This window comes from Rhynchophorus ferrugineus, unplaced genomic scaffold, assembly GCF_030347505.1.
Source record: "Rhynchophorus ferrugineus isolate W39M unplaced genomic scaffold, kcgeb_rfMv2 rfM9, whole genome shotgun sequence".
Lineage (NCBI taxonomy): Eukaryota > Metazoa > Arthropoda > Insecta > Coleoptera > Curculionidae > Rhynchophorus > Rhynchophorus ferrugineus.
The window spans coordinates 15,696,734-15,718,056 of NW_027472588.1; the positions used below are offsets into that span (position 1 = coordinate 15,696,734).

At 30.2% G+C, this 21,323-nt stretch overlaps 1 protein-coding gene and 1 long non-coding RNA gene across 4 annotated transcripts; both read right to left on the reverse strand.

Annotated features, from left to right (window-relative positions):
• Window positions 1-6,656: 6,656 nt before the first annotated feature.
• Window positions 6,657-9,386, reverse strand: LOC143202167 (uncharacterized). Of its 3 annotated transcripts, XR_013007087.1 has the most exons (3): window positions 9,064-9,386; window positions 8,895-9,003; window positions 8,724-8,839 (listed from the first exon to the last, which is right to left on the reverse strand). It is a non-coding gene; the product is annotated as an uncharacterized LOC143202167 (long non-coding RNA). The 3 variants fall into 3 exon arrangements; XR_013007086.1 differs by lacking the exons at window positions 8,724-8,839; window positions 8,895-9,003 and adding an exon at window positions 6,657-6,846; XR_013007088.1 differs by lacking the exon at window positions 8,895-9,003.
• A 561-nt stretch (window positions 9,387-9,947) lies between these two features.
• Window positions 9,948-14,399, reverse strand: LOC143202156 (salivary C-type lectin 2-like). Its single transcript, XM_076413453.1, has 3 exons — window positions 14,096-14,399; window positions 11,471-11,712; window positions 9,948-10,123 (listed from the first exon to the last, which is right to left on the reverse strand). The coding sequence occupies exons 1-2, from the start codon at window positions 14,316-14,318 to the stop codon at window positions 11,477-11,479; spliced, it is 459 nt and encodes a 152-aa protein (XP_076269568.1). The 5' UTR covers window positions 14,319-14,399; the 3' UTR covers window positions 9,948-10,123; window positions 11,471-11,476.
• Between the last annotated feature and the right edge of the window lie 6,924 nt (window positions 14,400-21,323).

Sequence of the window (21,323 nt, forward strand, 5' to 3'; positions counted from 1 at the left end):
TTTATATATATATTATAAAGTCGTCTCCTTTTACCAACTATGGGTTTATCTGGACTGGGCTTAAAGTTTAACGTGGGCTCCGAACCACGGTCTTCAGCATTAAGCCTACCGACTGGCGAGTCACCAACTTTAGAAATCATCCATGGATTCGAACAATCATCAACAGGATTCGAACCCGCGTCTATCGCAACAGTAGGAGGACTGTCCCATCGCCTTTACCACTGCGCCAAGCAGGCGAATCGGCTTTCTCTTTACTTACAAGATATTTATGTGTTTGAAATCACAACATTGATTTGATTTGATGCCTGGCGAAGGAAAATATGAAAAAATGTTGTAGCTTAAGGACTGTTATTAATTGTTATGATTCTGGAGACTTAAGACTGTTAAGATATTAAAATTGTCTAAATATTAACTTGGTACTGATTTCTGATTAATTCTGCTTTCATTAGTAAATATATTTCATATCAAAGCACTAACCGATGTATCTCAGATGATAAATATGTGAATTTGTGAATCAGGAGTTAAAATGAATATCACGTAGAATATTAAAAGTTATAAAATAGTTTCATAGAATATTAAAAGTCATAAAATAGTTCCATGGAATTTTATTTGGGTTACATGCGATATGGGATAAAGTAGAAAGCAATAGCATACATCTTGATGACGTAAGTTTAATGCTATTTTGGATAGACTATGCAGTAAAAAGTTTTTTGCGATATGACGGTTGTTCAAAAACTACGGTTTTTTAAAAATAGTAAAATCTTATAAGTTATAGTTATTTTGTGGGATTCGAGATTGTATAGAGAAATATTATGTTAAATTTCAAGTAAATCGATTTATTAAACACTTGAAAGCGTCTGTTAATGTTTATATACTTTCGGGTAAAGTTACGCAAGTTGTCACTAAAACAGGTATATTTCCAAAAATAATTTAAACTTTGAAAAATCTCATATATATTCTGGATCGGCTAAATTTAGAAAAATATGAAAAATTTGATTTTTCCAAATTTTTAAAATTCCTCTTTAAAATATTGTTTGTTATCTGCTCGTATTAGTAAGTAAAAAGCCATTTTTGGGTTTCAACGCGAATATGTTCAGTTTATTGATTACAAAGCGGTTGAAATTCCACCCTAATTTATTAAAATTATTTATATTTCAATATTGCTTAATATTAAAATAAACATTCTTCTCTAGCGTTATTAAATTTGTTAATAGATCATTCAGTATAAAATCATCTAAAGTTTTTAACCAAAATCTAGCCTAACAATTAATAAACTTCACACTTGAATTAGTATTTACACTACAAGTATCATCTTTTTCTTCTTTTCGCTCCCTACGTTGAGCCTGAATTAAATTGAAATGAGTTGCCTGAAGTTTGATTGAACTGGTCATATTATACATAGATTGTATTATTTCCTTGATTTAAAGAGATCTAGTTACGAGTCACATTAATAAAACGCAAGTAACAAATATAATGGCCGTAGATTCATATTGATCAATAATTCAATAGTTGGTCAGACCTAAATAAATTATCATAGAAAAGGTTAAAAAATCGATATGTTTGAGTATAATTTAATATCAAATCTTGCTATAAAAGTAAAAATGCGATAATGTTATTTTGCAATATGAGGATATTCCATTAGGCACTGCAAAATAACTAATAATTTGTACCGAAAAATATAGTAATTCACTTAAAATATCTTATTTAATACTGACACATTACGATACCTCAACTTGAATTATGGACCTACCAATCAATAGTGCCTCTATTAAAGCATTATATATGTTTCCTTGAAAAGATAGTTTTCGTTTACTGAAAATTTTATTTTTTCATAAATACGTTTCGTTACAGAATCTTTATTTAGATTTATTCATGTAGTTACAATTATTACTTACTTTTTTTTAAATTTAAGAACATTAAAATTATAAATTTTATCATATTTTAAAGTTTCAAAGTATATACGTAACCTTTACCTTCAATTAGAGTGCTAAAAATATAGGTCTCATTTCAGATGTGGCTTTATCGTAACAAAAATACAGAATACGTTCGAATTGGACTTTTAATATGATATTCTAACTTCTTCTATAACTTGCAGTTTTAAATTTTGAATTCGTCGTCATAATGCTAAATGAAAATGCATTGTTTATCCAATAAAGTTAATTAATTTAATAGCCATAAATCAGAAAAAAGGGTAAAATCATCCACTTTTTGAGGTAGAAAATAAATTTAATTGGTTTATTAATACGAATTGTTACTTTTAAAACTTTGGCTTAATATTACGCAAACTGGTGCCTGTTTAGAAGCAACACAAGGTACAATCACAATCACAGCAGAGACTGCAACTAAGACTGTGCTTTTTATTTTCTACTGTATGCCTCCTAGAACAGTCTACTCCTGCGGCAGTTATATTGATGAAAATTTAAAAAAATGATGAAAAAATTAAATGCTTTTTAAAATAATTTATAATAATTAATTATTTTTATAATAAGTATCCTTTTTACCAATGAGAGTTTATCACGGTCCTCGGAATTAACTCTAGAAACTGGCCTGTGACAAACTTAGAGACCATCCTGGTTACTGACGTGACTTCTTAGTTACTGATTCCTGGATGGTTATTCCTTTTCGTCGGATTTTCCACTGTTGTATATATAGATATATTTACAATTACAATCACACAAATAAAGTACATCTATGTACATAAAGTCCATCCAGCAGGATTAGAACTCAGTAGGCTATCACTAGAGTAGGAGGACCGTTCCGTCGCCTTGACCATTGTGGCAAGGAAGTCTGGAAATGAAACGCTTAAAAATGTTTTTGCTATCTAGTGATTAAGGGCTTATTGGTCCTCGAAGTGTTTCAGAATTAGCTATATGTAATTAAAATATTCAAGGATGCCCATCGATGAGATATAATTAAATAAAACTTGATAAAACTCCTAAATAGTACATTACTTATTACCAATTTTTACTAAGACTATTTTTGTGCATAGTTTAATGTTTAAAGATAACCACACAATGTTATGAATAAATGTATCAATCGATCAAAAATTACAAATTCGCAGATAACTAATTTACGGTCAGACATATGCAAAATTGTTTTTCTCGAGTTGTAGATCAGATCAGTATGATGTATAATTAAGTCACTAGAAGCATGACACAAGAAAATAGTTCCTATTTTTAGCTTGTATATTTGTTGCCACTGTTCAAAGATCTGAGTAATTTAATTTTCAAGGAACTATAAAACAAAAACTATTAATAAAACATTACTACACTGAGTGAGTAAAGCTTTTTTTGCCAATTATAAGAAATATAAAATGTGATTAACAGAATTAATACCTAATAAGTAATAAGTAATAATTAGTTAAATAATTTACTAAATAATTATTATAATAATTAAATAATTAAATAATGGAAATTTATAATTTAAAATACTATCAAAAAACCTTTCCCTTTCTATTTTAATCCTTATTTATCAGTCTCTAAGTCAGTCAGTTCTCCTTTAATGAAGTTTATTTATAATACAGCCTTGATAGGAAATTGTGGTTTACTATATTAAACTTACTCGCACGCGCAAGGTAATTTCGGTACTTTATTTATCACATTTTCAACCAACGTCGGTATAGGCAATCACAAATTTGTTTGGACAATGTAATTGTCACAGGATTTAATGGTTTTGGAGTTCCGGTTTAATCCCGCCTCAATCACTACATAGTATAAAACAAAGTCGCCTTTTCTGTCCCTATATCCCTATGTGCGCTTAAATCTTTAAAACTACGCAACGGATTTTGATGCGGTTTTTTCAGTAGATAGAGTGATTTAAGAGGAAGGTTTATATGTATAATACATGCATAATGTACTAAGGCAATATTGCTAATTTTAGAGGTTTCTAACGTGATGTCGTAAATTAACCTATTTTTTTAGGCTTATTTAGCAATTAGCAAAAACGCTGCCTAACCCTACGAGTTAGATCAAATTAATGTACTACAGTATTGTACACCATAAAAAGGTCTACAAAACAGTCTGCGATGGTATATGTTTATTTTTTAGGGATAACCCACATTAACCATTTTTATTGTTTACTTTTTACGTGAGAAAATGGCTTATTTACGAAGCTATTTTAAGCAATACGGCATTAATCCTTATCGAATTAAGTACCTTAAATACAGTGTGCAATTAATATAGATCAATATGGATCCTTACAGCATGTAAATTAAACAAATATTTTCGGAGATATTACAAATTTAAAATTTGCGTTTAAAAATGTGTAATGTAATAAAATTGTATGAATTTAGATATTCCAAAGATAGCAGGAAATCTTCATAGTAAGTATAGGGGAAGAGGAATTGTTTTACTCCAAATTTAATGCGTGCAGGCCAAGGGCAGTAATGAATGAACCAAAAATACTGGATCGATTTTAATCATGTTTTCATTGAGTGACATAGGCATATATATTTTATGCCCGTGCAAAGTCGGAGCGGGCCGCTTTGTTTTTATATACAACGTTCATATTTTTTCTGTAGTGTATTTAATTTAGTATCAGCATTGCACCCGTGCGAAGCCGGAGCGGGTCGCTAGTATTTTATATAATAATATACTTAATAGAAGTATTAATAAAGCGATTATATTTTTTGTGAGTTTGTTAATTAATCGGCAGAAGAAAATATCAAACTGTCAATACACCTCATAGATGACGTCGAATATATAGGTCTATTGCTGTTTATAAAAACTAAAAATTCGTTTTAAAATAGGAGCAGATGTTTTCTTCTCATTTTTTTCTTCACATTCAGTTGGCGGGGTTTTTTGTGGAAATATATTTAGCATGTCGCAGCTGAATATTAATATTATATAACGAAGGACAATGTAATATTGGAATATACATACAAAACTGGCTGAAGATCATCTTGATGTCAGCTCCATTTACAATCAATACAGTGCATTTTTGATAAAAACATAATTTTGTGTAAATATTTTGGAGATAACTATTGATTTGCGAAGTATCCTTAGATGACTTAGGACTGTGCAACTCCTTGAGAGATGTAGATCCTATCCTGTGTGCATTCATATACTGTTAGGAAATATATATTTAATGGTGTAAAGTTAACTCACGAAGAGGGCTAATGCCAGAAATTACTTTTAAAGGAATATAAGGGTGTAAAGGGATATAGAGTGTAAAGATAAAAACTTTGGTGGAAACTGTCAAAACTTATAACATCTTATTATGTTTTTGTGAGTTATAATATTCTTATTTTACTCTTTCATTAGTTCATTCATCCATTCCTGGAGCAGAGTTAATGTTATCGTCCAAGTCTAAGAACAATTAACAAGGAGAAATAAAGCAGAACATGTTATTGCTCTGACTTCAAAAAAAAACTGTTCAATATAAGTTTATAAAGGGCCAAATTAGCCCTCTCTTAAAATTAAATACATTACTTGAATATATATTTGTTAATAGGGGAATTAGGCTTTCAGAGCCATACTACTACAAAAGAAGCGCCAAAAAGCTCTATACCATAGGTAATGTAGAAAAGAGTTCAATGTAGCAATAAAACGACCCTACACTGCTAACTATTGTGGATGTGTAATTAAGTCTTGTTTAAGTTAAGATAAAAAAAAATCAAAATTTGTTTCGGCAACACTGCGACGTATTGATGGCACCCATTTTGTTGACATACACTGGCTATTTTATTGGACAGGCTATATATAACTTTCTTTCCTTAAATCATGAGGTACACTGTGAAATATTTGTGGTGTGTTTTTATTTTGCTTTTGTTGATAACGGACAAAAACTTAAAAGTTTTAATAAATTCAGAATCAAACAGACCAAACTAAATTCAATCATGGTAAAAAATTGTTCTAAAGTGAAGTCAATAAGTTTGAAACAGTCATTAAATATGAATTATTGCTAAATGTTGATTTGGAATAGTGATTTCGCAATACCAGAATGTTAATTCATATTGTCTTAGAATAGTTTACAAGATTACTAAAAGCACAGCGCCTTCTTATTAATCTACAATTCGAATCATAAAGTAAATAGCAAAAAATCAGCGATTAGTATGTTTTTATCAATTATACATCAACATCACTATAACAGAGGTACACTGTTTTACATGAGATTGAGAAGAGATCGTGTTATATCTTTTTAAAATACTAAGAAATAGATACAGTTTTAGCTTCTAATAATTTTAATATTAACATTATTGGCAAGGCTAGTTTGGTTTGTTATTTGCAGTGTTTAGTGTGACAGGATGGTCGTGCTGACTTTGAATTCCGCAATCTATGGATATAGTTTATGGTTGTAATTGTATTTTTAAGTATCTCTAGATAACAGTGTGTAATCCGACATGGAATAAGCGTCCAAGTTACGCCGCTAATTTTTTTGATGAGAAAAACGTTTTTAAAGACTAAGTGTGGGACTCCCTCCGCAACCAACCAGCCACCTTTAGATTTTTTACTTACATTGCAGGTCCTTTTCGCTAAAAATCCCTCTCATCTTGTTTTAAATGCATAACATCAAAATATTCCGCATATAATGCGCGATGGTGACAAAATATTTATTCAATGCATGCCTTTATATATTTTTATTACCTTTTATTACCTTTATATAATGTAATTACCTCTAGTTATAATTCACGATATTTGCAGATAAATCGTAATTTAGTGTCACATGGAGCATCGTTCCATCCAATATTCCAGTGGGTGTTTCCCAGATCTCCAAACAATTTTCGTATTCAATGTTGTTGGGTTCGTTGGGAGAAAATTTAGAATAAAATAGTGGTTTTCCAGAATTTAGCCAGTAAAAGTTCTTTTCATCCCCCCAAAAAAATCCAATACTCATTTGGCCAACCATCTAGTAGAAATTAAAAATTTCTTAACCATATTTTATGATGAGGTATCACACATCCACTGAAAAGTTTCATATCGAAAAAGAATTTTCGATGTATATTTGATTACCAAGGGTTTTTTAAGGCTTCCACATTAACTGCATATAAAATATTTGAGTTAAATACATTCCTGATAGTATTTGATAATCAGCGACATATATTCTTGGAAATCTTTAATTTTTTTTATTTCATTACTTTTTGTTTTTCGAATTGGAGAAATCTGCTACTAAGGCCTATCAAGCACTTAGACATGGTGATGCTGCCCCTTCTCTGAATTCCTACTTTTACTTTTAATGGTTTAAAAGTGATGATTTTATGTCAATGGAAAACTACCAAGCGATCCAAACAAATTTGAGGATAGATTAGCAGTTGATAAATCAAAGAAATGATCGAAAAGTAAGCAAAATAGCAAACACATAAAGTGACTGAATATAAAATGTAAAGAGGAAAAGTTTTTTATTGCGTATTGTGACTGGTGATGAAAAATACTTTCAATAATTAATACACTTTCGAAAGCGAAAGAAATCATGGATTAGTCGAGCAGATTCAAACGCATCAACGTCGAAGAGAAATACTCATGTCCATAAACTTTTACTGTACATTTGGTGGTATCAGCCGAAATCGACTGAATCTGTATGTTTTAATTAGGTTGATCTAACCTAATACCTATAGCGAGTAATAAATGCAAAATAATATTCTTGCATGACAACGTCTGGCCTCATATCGCAAGGATTGTTAAGTATACGCGACTGCAACTTGAACAGAAATTTCCGCCGAATCTAGCTGCTCATCAGCCATAGCGCCTTCTAATTCCAGCTATGCGGCCATGCACATACACCTTACTACCACCAAAATGTGCAAGCTGCAGTGAAATACATCCAGCAAGTTAGAGAGTATGTGTAGCCGAAAAAACCGTCTAAGAAAGAAGAAATAAAATGACTCAAGCTAAATTGCAAGTTCATGAAAAGAAGCAACCAAAAAATGAAACGGAATGTAAGATTGATAGAAAATGAAGTAACAGCGATAAGAATCAATTCAAGTATGCTTAAAATTATACATAAACATTGAAAAGAACTACTAACCTGTAATTTAACTCTCAAATTCTTCCCACTGAATTCTTTTGACTCCATGTTGCCAAAAATTGCATTTTGCCTGAATATTTGGATATGAAAAAGCTATGCGACCATGGAAGCCATTATTACTCACAATAATATAACAATGAAGGCAACTATGTGTCCTCTTTAAACAAATGCTTGATGTTGTTCAGCCGCAAATCCAATGTTATTATGCTTATGCTTATGCTTACAGCCCAATAACAAGACGATACCAAAATGCTATAAAAAGAGTTACTTTCTCTAGGTGAACAAGCACTAAGAAGTTTTGACTGTTAGTCGACTACATCCCAAAAGTTTCTGGACAGATTTCATAATGATCTAAAGAAAAACGACCGCATTTGATCAAGAATATCAAGAAAAAGACGATGCTTAAACCCGAAAAAAGAGCAGAAACCAAGCTGATGAAATAGTCACTTGAATTGAAGCACCGACTAAAATAGTATATTTTCTCTAAATATTTCTATACGACGGTTATAAACTAACAGATTAAAAGTCGTAAATAGCCAATCTCGGCATCCCTAGTCATTGGATAATCAACATGTTCTCCAGATTAGAGAGGTTTATAATATTGTGAAGATTTTTGGCTCGAATGAAAGGGTCATCATTGTAATAAATACCCATCTTGAGGGCCTTGGGAAAACCTATAATATGAAAGGAATAATTTGGCTGGTCTCGATGTACTGAGGGTATTGTATATTGGAGAATATATTTATAAATAATATGCATTTTTACCGAAAAAAAACTATATTTCATTGAATTATCAAGTTACACTCATAATTGTTCCAAATGTTCTCAGTAAATAATTTTAATTAAGTGAAAAAATGATCTCAATGCATGCAAACACCTAAAATGAAAATAAGATTAAAAGGTAAAGCCAAATAAGACATAAAATCACTTAACTCATTGTGTATCCAGCGTGCCGCGATGTTTTGTGATCGCGATGTTTTATATGTCTATTGTTATATTATTATTACTTTGTGTTTTCTTCTGAGTGTGGGAACTTTTCAGCTGATGTGTTAATAGTATATAAAAATATTTGCATTTAAAATTATTATTTGTTTTACTTACAATTAGTTTCATTTTTTAATAAAGCCTCCACTTCTTTTTCATCATGTTCTGATAGAATTTCTACTGGATCGAAAGCATGTTGACGACACCGTACGTACGCATCGTGAAAAGTAACTCGCTGATTAGATACCATGTATTTCTTTATTAAATCACAGCCGAAGATTATTCTTGTTGTGTTTGCAACTAAGAAGCTTACAAGAACAAAACTTACTGCTTTTGTCATGTTACGTAGTCTTGAACTGTATTGTTTCGTATATAATTTCTTGTTTTGTTGTGTCACCAATTTATACTACTTGAAAATTATTACAACGTGGGAATAACCAAATAACAGACACGAAAGTGAACACCCCAAGAATTAATCCGTTCGATAACCTTATAATATTTTGTAAACATCCTTTAGAATTCAAGGTCAACGAGATACATGATTAATAAAAAAACCAGGCGTTAAAATGAACATAAACCTCATTATAATTTTTAAAATAATTGTCCAGAGTAAGATTTATTCACTCTGCTTTTAAGAATCTGCTGTAAAACAACGGTTTAAGCGACAGAGCAGTCCTAACAGTCCTGTTACTAGTAATGCGATCGACGTGGGTTCGAATAGAATATTGTAAATGTCCCTAGGATGAGCAATCATCTTATTCATGTTAGTAACCAGACTGAAAAAGCTACAATGTATTCTGGTATGGCCCTTAAGTTGGTCATCAATCGGTAAGCTTAATGCCAAGTTATAAGTCCAGGGCAGATAATTCTAAGAAGACTTCGAAATATAATGTTAAAAAACTATTGGCAAACCACTCCTTGTTCCATTGAATAGAACTAATCCAAAAGATTACTATCACAAAATATCCACATCACCAACTATCGGGCTAAAACTAAGGTACTTCGGTTTTTAACAAAAAAATATATTTATAGAATAATTAAATACTATTTACATTGTGTAAGATATTTAATAATTTAATTGGTATTAATAAACACCTAAATAAATCTTTTTACGGCCATATTCATCACCGAAAGCTACACTGAAGTTCTATTGACGCAATTTTCCGGTTATTTCCACCTACAAAAAATATGCATAAAATTAAATATGGTTAGTTAAGTACAGGTACATATTGCACAAAAATGAGATGAACCCCATTTTATTTTAAATGGGGATGCTTTTAAAGCGAAGGATGAGGCGTAGATTTGCATCTCCAAAGTCGTTGAAGCAATTGGAGTTTTTTTTAATGGAACGGGGTGAAATTCCGTTGGAAATTATTCAGAGACTCTTACTGAATACTCTTATTAGATCTTACAAACCGTGTATGCAGAATGGCGACAACTAAAGGCAATGAACCTCATAAAGCACCTGCGGAATTGAAATATTCATACAGAGACCAACTGGGAAACCAACTTAATGACCTACTGATTCAGATGAAACCCACCTGTTGAATTTCTTCATAGTTAGAAATATAAAATCTAGCTATATCGAAGCCGAAGGAAACTTTAACAAATCCAAAGAAACTACCAAGCTATGACTATATAGGACGATTGCTACAACAGCTACCAAAAAGGGAACTATAAACTAATGAACTTGATCAATACAGCATTTCGACTAAAACGTATCTCAGATATTTGGAAGATGTTGAAAAAACTCCTGTTGAAAAGAATAAAAGCGATTCTCTAGAAATGAAACGTAATACCTACACATCAGTTCAGGTTTGTTAAGAAACACTCGACAATCGTGTGCTATATACTTACTATAGATATGGAACTTCAATAATGTATGGCACGACAGCCATGTGCATAAGCTACGGAAAGGGTTACCGAAATAGCACACTGAACAATTGAAATCTTACATACAGGAACTGTATTGGAGCCCATTATTTACCTATTCTACACATATGATATACCATAAATTAGAAAATATTACGATGGCTACATTTGCTGATGGTACTGCAGGCGAGTGACAACATAATTAATTGGACCCAACCTTGAAAAATTAAACTTAGCGAAGATCAATCTGTACATGTGCAGTTCACGTATACTCAGACCGCACAAGCACTAATAAAAATAAGTACTTATATCATTCAGTAAACAACAACTCTAAGTATGTCCGAATGAATATTGATGCAAAACTTCACTGGAAGGAATATTTAAAAAATAAAAGGAAAGAACTAGCGATAAAATATAGGAAAATAAAAGCCAACTCATGGCTAATTGGAGGAGAAAACACAATTACTAGTATATAATAAATTGGTATTATATAAGCAAGTATTGAAATCTACATGGAATTCAGTTATGGGGATGTTCCCCGAAAATTAATATAAATAAATATAATACATTCCGTATATCATATGCGATAATGACAAGAAGTTATCCAACGCGCTCAGCACATGCTCACCAAATGTTAATATGATGTAATTACCTCTAGTTATAGTTCACGATATTTGCAGATAAATCTTAATTTAGTGTCACAGGGAGCATCGTTCCATTCAAAGACTCCTGAGGATGTTTTCCAGATCTCCAAACAATTTTCGTGTTCGATGTTGTTAGGTTCATTTGGCGCAAACTTAGAGTAAAACAATGGTTTTCCGGAATCTAGCCAGTAGAAGTTCTTCTTATCTCCCAAATTTGTGGCAAAAATCCAAAACGCATTTGGCCAACCATCTAGTAGAAATTAAAAACTTCTCAATAATATTGTTTAATGATGTATCATACATCAGCTGAAAAGTTCCATATCAGAAAAAAGTTTTCAATGTCTCTTTAATTAGCGTCCTTTCAAAAGGCTACCATTTAATTATAGATAAAATAATCTATATTAATTATAGAAAAGTAAAAAAAATTAATGTAAGCAATCCTCAAACAACAAAACAACAACTAACCATTAAATTAGATGGATTTATAAGTTCCCTATATAAAACAAAACTTTTTCATTTTTAAATGACTTCGAAAAACTAGGAGGTTCTATGTTCGGATGTAAATTTTTTTAATGTATGTTCGCCAATTTCTCCGTCCATTATGGATCGATTTTCAAAATTCTTTTTTTATTTGAAAGACTGCACTTCCGAGGTGATCCCATTGGAACCAAGTTTCTAATTTATCTGATTATTTTATCAGATATATGTGTATAATGTTATTGCTGAACTGATTTGACGAAAATGTATCGGAAGTAGTTCAGTGTAAAATCCAATCAGTTTGCTTTTTAAACACTAACCATAAATATGATAGGCAAATGTTTCTATGGAACATTTAACTTTTTTTTTCTTATCGATAGTTGTTTCTTTACTCCTATTTTTCTCATAGGGGTTGTATTTTTATTCAGGCTGTCTATTTTAAATTACGTAATCATTTGATTATATATATATATATATATATATATATATATATATATATAATCAAATTATTACGTAATTTATTGAGTAAATTTCTAACAATAAAAAGAGAAAAATGAAATATTTTCATAAAATAAATTAAACCGCCTTTAAAAAATAAATAAAGAACTCAATAAAAGGTAAAAAATAATCAATCTAAGATTTTTAATTTCAAAAAAAAATGTTTTAAAATAAAATATGTACGTAATAATCGTTATAATAACTGAATAATAATTAGCTTGAAGTCAATCCATACTGGAGTAGCAATCCTGAAAATTTTATAATGTTCGTCATTCATCACCTTTGTTGTTTGAATTCAATCAATATGCTGACGGAGTCCATCAAAGATTTTTAGAAAACTATGATGATGCTCCTCCATCATATCTAAAGGATCAATTTTGGTTGTAATGATTTAAAAGTGGCGTTATTTTTATTAACGACAAAGAACGATCGGAAAGACCAAAAAACTTTGAAGGCAGTTTAGCAGTTGATGGATCAAATGTTTTCAGGATTCAGGATGTAAAAGGGAAGATCCAAAAGCAAGAAAAATATATAACACATACATTGATTGAAAATGAAATAAAATACCATAAAGCTGAAAAAAATTATGATTTAGTCCTGAAATTCATCCACATCGGCACCGAAACAATTTATTTACTACCATGAAGTCTTACTGTACATATGGTGGTGTTAGGAACGTGTACTGTGTTACGAACTGCTAAAACGGAATGAAACTGTTACTACAGAAACATACATATGTCCATTTGATAAATTAAGTGAAGTGAGTTACAAGCAAGACTAGTAATAATGAGCAAGTGTTGTTAAGTGTACCCGGTTACAGATTGAATGGGGAGTTGTACCCCACCAAACATACTCACGTCTTTTTCAGATCAATGCAGTTAAGCATATGATTCACACTATATCCCCATATTGTCAAAATTTGCGTTTTACGTAAATACTTAGTTAATAAAAAGTTATCTGCCAATTACTCACAATACTGTAAACGCAACCATGTTAACTTCATAAATTGTTGGTCCATCTCAAATCATCGATACATCACAAAACAGGCATATCTACAGACGAATGTCAAATGATCTGATACAAAAAGGACCGTATTTGAAGAAAATATTTTGTTTCAACAACGCCTTTATAGTCATTATGTCAAAATCCACACCCAAGTCTACAAACTGCTACTTTAACAAGCACATTTTCCACATTAGCGTCCCCAACCATTTTCTGTATGCAAATCTGAAGAAAAAGCTTGGTGAAAATATATTTTTGTCGAATGAAGAGGTCTTCTTTCATTGAAACAAAGACCTATCTTGAAAACGTTGAACTAAATGTATTGAGTTTAAAGGAGAATATACTGATTAAAAGAAGCAGTTTAGGTGAAAAAGCTATATTCCACTAAAAAAATCACACACTTATGAGACTACTCTCGTAATTTTCCAAATTGTCTCACTAAATGTCTAAGGTTAAAAACTGATTATAGTTCATTCGAGCACCTAATATGAAAATAAAACAAAAGAGTATTGCCAACTAAAAAGTTTGTATTTTGTATGCCTATTGTTATATTATTATACATTTGGATTTATCGTCGAGTGTGGGAACTTTTCAGCTGATATGTTAATAATATATACAAAATATTTGCATTTAAAACTGTTCCTTGTTTTACTTACAACTAGTTTCATTTTTTAACAAAGCTTCCACATCTTTTTCATCATGTTCTGATAGAATTTCTACTGGATCAAAACCATGTTGACGACATCGTACATACGCATCGTGAAAGCTAACTCGTTGATTAGATACAGCATATTTATTCATATATTCACAACTGAATATTATTCTCACTGCGTTTGCAACTACGAAGCTTACAAGAACAAAACTAACTGCTTTTTTCATGTTGCGCAGTCATGAACTCTACTATTTCGTATGTCATGTATTATTTTGTTGCACTGTCAATTTATACTGCTCGAAAATTATTACAAAGTGGGAATAACCAAAGAACAGACACCAAGGAAACTTCACAAGAGTTAACAATCGGTTCGATAACCTTACTTAACATTTTGTAAACATATATTGGAACTTGTTGTTAGAATTCAAGGCCAACCAAATACATGACTAAAATTAGCACGCGTTAAAATGAAGATAAACCTCATTATAATTTTAAAAATATTTACTTAGAATATCATTTATTTACAAGAATCCGCTGCGATAATTTATCGATTTAGTTTTTAATATAGTATATTAGGGCGGTGCTACTAATACTACTATAATCGCAGGTTTAAATTGCACCGAGGATTGGGTGTACGTATTGTTTGTTATTGTAAATAGAATGGAGTTATCACTATTATCACTCAGGGTGAGACACAATATATTCTGACATGGTCCTTAAGTTCGTCAAAAAACCGAGGAGTTCTGGTCCTACGTTAAATTTTAAACTATCGTTAAATAATATAATAAAGTATAGTTGATACTAACAAAAAATTCAGTGAGAACACTTAGGAAAAGCAATTTGAATTTGAATAATTACAGAGTGTACTGTGAAAACTTATTGACGTAAAGGCCCAGGGCAAGATATTTTTTTTAAGCAAATGGTTCAAAAGGCTCTTGAATTATTACTGGAAATTTCCAACAAGTGATGGAAGGAAGAATAAACCCCACAAGATTGACAAATATCGCTTATTGTTCCGATTCATAAAATGGACTGTAATAATTATAAAGGGATTACTCCATTGTGGACATGAGAATATTAAAGGGCTTATTGTATATTTAAATAGTGCTAGCTTTTACTGTCTCGTTAAGAAAATATGAGTTACAGTGTCATCAAGTGTAATTGTTACTTTAGGAGGATTTATTTTCTTAGGGAAATATATTTTATCTGAATTTCCAATTGAGTATATTATTTAAGGAATCTTAACCAGGGTTATTTACACAATTATTTGTGGTCTATTAGGGAGCATCAAGCCAAATATATATATGTTTCAGCTAGTATATTTGAAAAATTATTTAAAGCCCACATCATCAGTTAATTTTTTAAATTCATCTTTACGGAACAAATTGTGGACAAATTGTGAGCTTTTATTGATTTTGTATGAAGAAAAACACTATGAGTTTTATTAGAATAAAGTAAAAAAAAAATTGCAAGAATAATTTTAAGAAAAACACAGGATAAATGTTAACATCGTCACTGCGACAACATGTAATCAAAACTTTCAAGACATAAGCAGAACTAAGGCAAGGCGGACATTTAAGTACAACTCTAAATACAAGTTATAGAAATATGGATAAATAGATAAGTCGGTAGGAGATTTAACAGATGTTGTAATAGTAACAACTGATAAGCCGAATACCTACAGCAATTATGTGGATATAGAAATTTAAAGTCATGGTAATGAGAAGATGGAAATAAACGTTAGAATTTAAAAAACCATGATTTTATACTTCGATATAAATAATAAATTCATTAATGAGAACCTAATGCCAAACAAAACTGAAATGGAGATTTACAGACCAACCCTAACACTCGGTTGCGGATTTGTTTGCATATAACAAGAAAGATAATAGTAAGTAGCAGAAATTAAATATTTCAGAATATTTTCGATCATGGACAATTCAATATTCAATGTTTTCAAGCAACTTCTGAAAGTCATCACAAATAATTGAACCATAAAATAAATAAAAAGAAGTGTCCGACATGTTTTCTAAGGTCCAATCAGAAGTATCGCTGCGTTTAAGTTAACAAATGCAATAGTTTTTAAGTTTTTTATTTCAAGTGGTTTTGTTTTAAGTATTTATATCCATTTTGGATGCTATAAAATCTTCAGTTTACGTTGTGCATATATTCTGTGTTATATTATTTGTTACCAAGTTATTAATCATTATTAAAATAGATTATAATATATTCTGATAAATATTAGTAAAAATAGTATGTACCTAATTGTAAAGTTATTGCAGCAAGGAGACAATTATTTTCCAAAGAATAATCCGGCTATGTCCAAAATGAGTTATTCGAGTAAGTGATACTAAAATATCAGAACTAAGCAAACAATACAAATTTAATTTAGTACCGTCATCGAGTCTGTCACAGAACTTTTAGCGAGGAATTCAGCATTACCCTTCCTTGGTGAACAATTCGTAGGGTAAATACTAATCCAAAATCGATTATACCTGGTATATATATATATATATATATATATATATATATATATATATATATATATATATATATAATATATATATATATATATATATATAATATATATATATATATATATATATATATATATATATATATATATATATTATGTATATTATGTTTAATACACTATTTAATATCTATTTTATGTTTTCAGTAAAATTTAAATATTAATTTCAGTAGTTCGAAAGATGAGATGTCATCATAATGAAGATGTTCTCTGTTCTCCAAAAAGAAAATAATTTTTAGTATAACAGAATAATTAGTACTACTAATAAGAGCTTATTGTATATTTAAATAGTGCCGTATTTTATTTGTTAAGAAGAATTAATAAGAAAATCTTTGTGACAGTGTCGTCAATTAAAGTGTAATTGTTACTTTAGGAGTCAGAAATCAAAATTATACATGTTTCAGCCAGTATGTTTGAAAAATTATTTAAAGAGCACATTATCAGTTAATTTTTTAAAATCATTTTCACGGAACAAATTGTGATGAAGATGAACATGACGGTTCTTGCATATTTTTTAACGGCAAATGTAGAACCAGATGTTGAAGAATCGCCAGTTGACTTTATCAATTTATTATTGAGAAAGGAAAATTTGAACGTAGCACATTGGTCTATATTTAAGGTTATTTGCCAACATTTTTAAATAAAGAGACAACGTGCAACCTTTGTATATATTTCCTAGTTCCAGAGATCAAAAATTCGGGAATTATTTTGAAGAACAAAAGCAGGTTGCTGCAAGTTTGTTATATTATACTGATTGTAGAGCTCTAAGCTATCTCTTATACTTAACATATCAGTTTTTTCAGCATTTTAATGCTCTAATGCATACTGATGGATATCTGATACAATAGAAATATATTGACATCAGTTATTATTACTTCAGAAAACTCAGTTTTGTTCAGGTGTACTAAACTTATTTGTTTCTTATTACCAATTTTGACAATTCGATACCATTTTAATATTTCATCTTTGGTGTTCGAAGCGAAATCGTCTCCAAAAGTCCAAAAGAAAATAGGGAATGAAAGGGGTTCGGCAATGACATAGCACAAACGGTTTAACAGCAGCGTAAAATTACTTCCAGTTTCACTATACGAGCTGTCAAATCAGATGATATTTTTTGATGTTTTAGGGCATGACGATATCAGCTAATCCTCTGTTTTTGTATACCATATTAACGGCTTCATTTGGTTTGCTTGATGCGGTTTGGAGTGTTTGAGAATATTTTGAAGATAAGAATGGCCTCTACTAATCAGATTTTAGTTCCTCCAAACTAAATTTAAAGTGGACGAATCAAACCACACTGAGTGCTGATAATTGTATAGACTTGTATAAAACTAGATGTGATATTCAACCACGTTAATCTTTTGGAAATGTTGTCGATAAAACTCTATTATTGTGGACAGTTTTTGGTTATAAATTACCAATGCTTAAAACAGTGTACAGAATTAAAAATATGATATCATGATGACATCATGCAAGAAGAAGTTGAACTGAGCTTGGCTAACCGTATTGGTCTAGTCTTGGCGAAAGCTTGGTGCAACAATTTTGGCTCAGACATAGTAGCGAAGCCTGGTATTAGATTGAAGGCCAGCTTCAGCGACGAGCATTGATCCACCCTTGGTCATTATAACTGGCTGACGCTTGTTGGGCAACACTATATTAGAATGAAACACAACAATAAAGATAATTTTAGTTTTTATTAATTAATGATAGTTTTAGTTAATAGTAGTATTATTTAAACGTAATTCACAAACATTTAATATTGGACTCAATAAAGAGAGAGAAAAGTTAATAATATGTTAAGTTATATGTCACATAATAGCAGTAACATATATCATGAAATATGACTTTTTATAATAATTTAAATATAAATTTATTTTTTATTATTTATATTTTATTATTTTATCTACCTGCTTTATAAATATATCCAAATTTATTATAAAATAATACTAAGCCGGCTTGGTGGCGCAGTGGCAAACGCAATGGGACGGTCCTCCTACTGTTGCGATTCGCACCTGGACAACCCGATAATGCAGGAAACAAAGAAAATTGCTTACATGTATTTCAGACTACTAAGGGACACTGGGCTTGGAATGATGTCCCTTGTGAGATGCTAATGCGGTTCATTTGTGAATATAACCAAAATACACAAATAAATCAAACAAATAGGTAAGTGCATCAGCACTATGTATATCTTGTATTAAAAAATTTACTTTTTGTAGTGACACTAAGGATTGTCCGTCTATAGGTGTAGATTTACAATAAAGTATGCTTCATAACACCATATACAACATAAAATACTATAAAAGTACTGTTTAATAATACTTTGCTGCTGTTCATATGGAATTATAATAAAATGTGATTCACAAATTGATTTTGAGTACCTTTCTACTTTCAGTGAAATAAAATTTTAATAAACTTTGAGGACGTCCTAAGACATATAGTAACTTATGACTTCTTCATAATTTACAGAAAAGTTTGTTCAGTTTTATTTGAATTTATTGGTTAGGTATATTATTCACGGGAAATGGGGTCATAAAATGGGAAAATGTCAAATTTATAGGTCTGAAATGCCCTTCTGTGTATTCTGGAGCTGACATGATAATCAGGCATTATTTATTATTGAAATTAAAATAAACACATATTTAAAAACGACATAGTTGAGTACATTTTATATTCTATCGGATAACATCTGTACTCTTTTTACATCCATCGTTTCGATTAGTTAGCATATGTATATTCAATATTCGGGAAAATATATATGGATATTCTTGATTTTAGATATTATTTGTTTATTTATCAGGTGAGTAATTAAATCCTTACACTTCTACACATCTAGGCAATTAGCACCAACTTTAAATTTATCAAAATTAACATGGAAACGACTTAGAATGACTAATGTCCATTCGATATTGATTTGAATAATATTGTAAGATATAGCTGAATGTTCTTTATATGTTGCAAGTTCACTTGATGGAACTTTCTTGTTCAGAGGCTTGTTAGATATATTTCCGTAAGTGGGATATAAAAATACCAACGTCACTCCGACAAGTTTTGATTTGAACTAAACTAAGAATATATTAATATAATAAGTATACGACATAATCTTTATTACTTCACTTACAAATCAAAATCAGAAACTTTAAAATATTCAATGAACAAGGGAATTTTGTTCAAATTTATCATTCTTTATCGTGTTATCGTTTTTTTTTTGATAAAAGCGAAATATATTTAACCATCAATAGAAAATAGTTTTGTATCAATACATATTCGAGATTAAAATTTTTTAACTGAGCCGGAAATGTAAACCATTAAATCATGCGATAATTGATTCGGATTAACACAGAAACCATATTCGCCTGTATGGATATTGGTTAAAAATGCGGTTAATTAAATACCAAAATCACCCTGTATAAGTCTTAGTATAAAACATCATAATTATCAGGAGATTCTACGTTATAATTACACATATTCGATACAATTTTAAAAATGCATTAAAACGTAGTTAAAATATTTTAATTATACATATTATTTTAGTAGTACATTATTATTTAGATTTAGATTTAGATTTTCTTATTTAACAACACAAATTAAATAGATACATTTTTTTGAAAATTTCCATGAAATTTTTTTGAGATGTAAAAAAAACTTAATTAATTTTAATGCTACCTTGGATGTATCTTTTCCTATTTATTATCAAAGAATGCAACATTCAATTAGCTTCCAATATGTTCAAATCGCCAAATTTTTAAACAAACCTTAAAGTGTTCTTCAATAAATTTTATTTCTACGAAACACGCAGCTATAAAACGGCTTTTTTGTTATATTTTTGTATCTCATTTTTACCTATTATTGAAAGCACTGCCACGGAAAGCAGTCATCATGGTGACATATATATTTAATGCCTGGTTAAGGCTGAAGCATGTTCCGGAATGCTTTAAGGTGGCACAAATAATTATGTTCAAAAAAACCTGACAAACCTGCAGAACAAGTCGAATCTTACAGGCCTATTTCGCTACTACCTGCAATATCAAAGCTATTCCAGAAACTAATATTTAAAAGTATTAAAAATTTTGTAATACTACCAGATTTCCAGTTTGGTTTTCTAAATCACCATTCAACAATCGATCAAGTTTAAATAAACTTGTATGAATGAAATCCAAAATCATTTGCACAAAATGGTTATGGAATGTTTCATCAAAAGGGTGCATACGTGCCTGAAAACCGTAGAGCAACTTTACACAGTAATAATAATTAAAAGCAGTAATACAAATCCTTAATACAATTAATTCAATAAAGAATATGTATATTAGCTTTGGCACTACTGGATGTTAAGGCGAGAAGACAACGTTTTAATATAAAATAAGATTTAATTGTTTATTTATATTAATAAGATTTTAATTATTTTATCTCATCTTTCTGTAAAATAATGCGAAAAGATTATTTTGTTTGTTTAGAATTTAAAAAAATTATGTGGGTGTGTTAAAAATAAGAATTAACTAAAAGATTAATTACAATTACAAAATGATGCGTATATAGAGAAGAATTACGAAATTAATTAAGTGATTATGTGCTTCAACGCGAATTGCACTGGTGATTGAACAAACTAACTAATGAAAAATCTGCCATTTTGTCCGATGTTAACTTGAGGTGATGTATATTTTGTTCGAACAAAATGTCTATACATTGCGAGTTGTTCAAT

Coding starts and splice junctions, on each gene's coding strand:
- LOC143202156 (XM_076413453.1), bottom strand. CDS start 14,318: ATGAAAAAAGCAGTTAGTTTTGTTCTTGTAAGCTTCGTAGTTGCAAAC. Junction 11,713..14,095: donor GTTAAAAAATGAAACTAGTT/GTAAGTAAAACA, acceptor AATTTCTACTAG/ATGGTTGGCCAAATGCGTTT.